A 1,284-nucleotide genomic window follows, 5' to 3' on the forward strand; every position below is an offset into this window, starting at 1 on the left:
GAGTCTTGATCATGTAGACTCGAACTGGGTGAAGAGTTCTACATGTTTACATATTCAGCCTGGGATTTCTGATGGCAAGGGAATAATATTTCATCCTCAAAATCGGATGTTTCTCAATTAAAATGATTCATCGTCTCGTTTCATTATATTAGTCACATCATCGTATTTGGTAATATTGTTGAATAAATGACATTTTTTCATCATTTCAATTGCCCTTTTAATGGAAAAGGAAACATCATTGTGCATTATAACATACAGTATACTGAAACTCAAATAATGTGACATAAATAAACAAACTCTGCTCATCAAGAAAATATAGGTACACCTTATAATCATATAACGAGAACCAGCTTTACAAATATTTACATCTTCCAGGAACATCTTAACAAGCTTATTTTACAACTTTAAAAGATAGTCGCAACCTCTGATGCTGTCGCCACGGTTACAAAATTTGGAGTCTGCTTGTGGATTTCAGCACCTCCGACACCAGAGTCATGCTGCTGCTGAGGAAAGTAGGAAGGGAGGGTTCCAGTCCTGGAATAGGTCTGCATGCTGCTCCTTGACTTTGGCCGATTTGTGCCATAAGCAGAGTCCTTCCATGAGTGGGGGAAGCCATGAGGACTGTTGAAGACCGGCACTGGGGAGAAGCCTATGGTGTATGCGCTGTCTCTGGGGGTTCTGAAGCTCTGTGATGGTATTGCACAGTAGGTGCCTTGGCAATCCCCAGATAAGCTGTTAGCAGCGCTGGATGAACCTGAGATAACAATGAAATAGATTTTTAAAAAATGAGGATGAGAAATTGTTGGTGTAGATAATACATTACCACCATTCATCTTTTATGTCATTCTGGTGAATGTTTTGAATTTTTATGTTTTATTCAGAGGTGTGTGATGTCAAAACTTCAAAAGTCAAAGTGGAAAAACTCACTTTTTAGCCTCGGTTGGAAGGTGCTGAAGTTCTTCTTTCCTCCATCGCCACTGATATCAGAGTCACTGTCGTTGAAGTCACTGTCCCCTTTGCCACTGTCCTTCACGCTCAGCTGGTCGGTGTTGCCAATGCCACTGCAAATACAATCAACAGATACAGTATGAGCCACCACTGCACCACATTAGCTTGATTATTGATGTCTTTTTTTTTTTTTTTTTTTTTTTTTTTTTTTTTTTTTTTTTTTGCATCGAAGGTCTGTCTGTCTCTTTGCTACCCATCTAACCTCATTCCACACGAGTGCCACAAGCAGCAAATTGTATGCATGGCGCATGTTAAGTACCCTCTCTGTTAAGTGAG

At 39.8% G+C, this 1,284-nt stretch overlaps 1 protein-coding gene across 1 annotated transcript in view; it reads right to left on the reverse strand.

The window, feature by feature from the left end:
- Positions 1 to 404: 404 nt before the first annotated feature.
- LOC111218899 (protocadherin-8-like) overlaps positions 405 to 1,284 on the reverse strand; it is a gene marked incomplete at its 5' end in the record, with an annotated part of 6,505 nt that continues 5,625 nt past the window's right edge. The window contains 2 exons of the mRNA XM_022741383.1: positions 405 to 754; positions 928 to 1,061. Coding sequence (XP_022597104.1) covers positions 405 to 754; positions 928 to 1,061 — 484 coding nt within the window. The remainder of the gene's footprint in view (positions 755 to 927; positions 1,062 to 1,284) is intronic.

This window comes from Seriola dumerili, unplaced genomic scaffold, assembly GCF_002260705.1.
Source record: "Seriola dumerili isolate Sdu_G_001 unplaced genomic scaffold, Sdu_1.0 BDQW01000052.1, whole genome shotgun sequence".
NCBI lineage: Eukaryota > Metazoa > Chordata > Actinopteri > Carangiformes > Carangidae > Seriola > Seriola dumerili.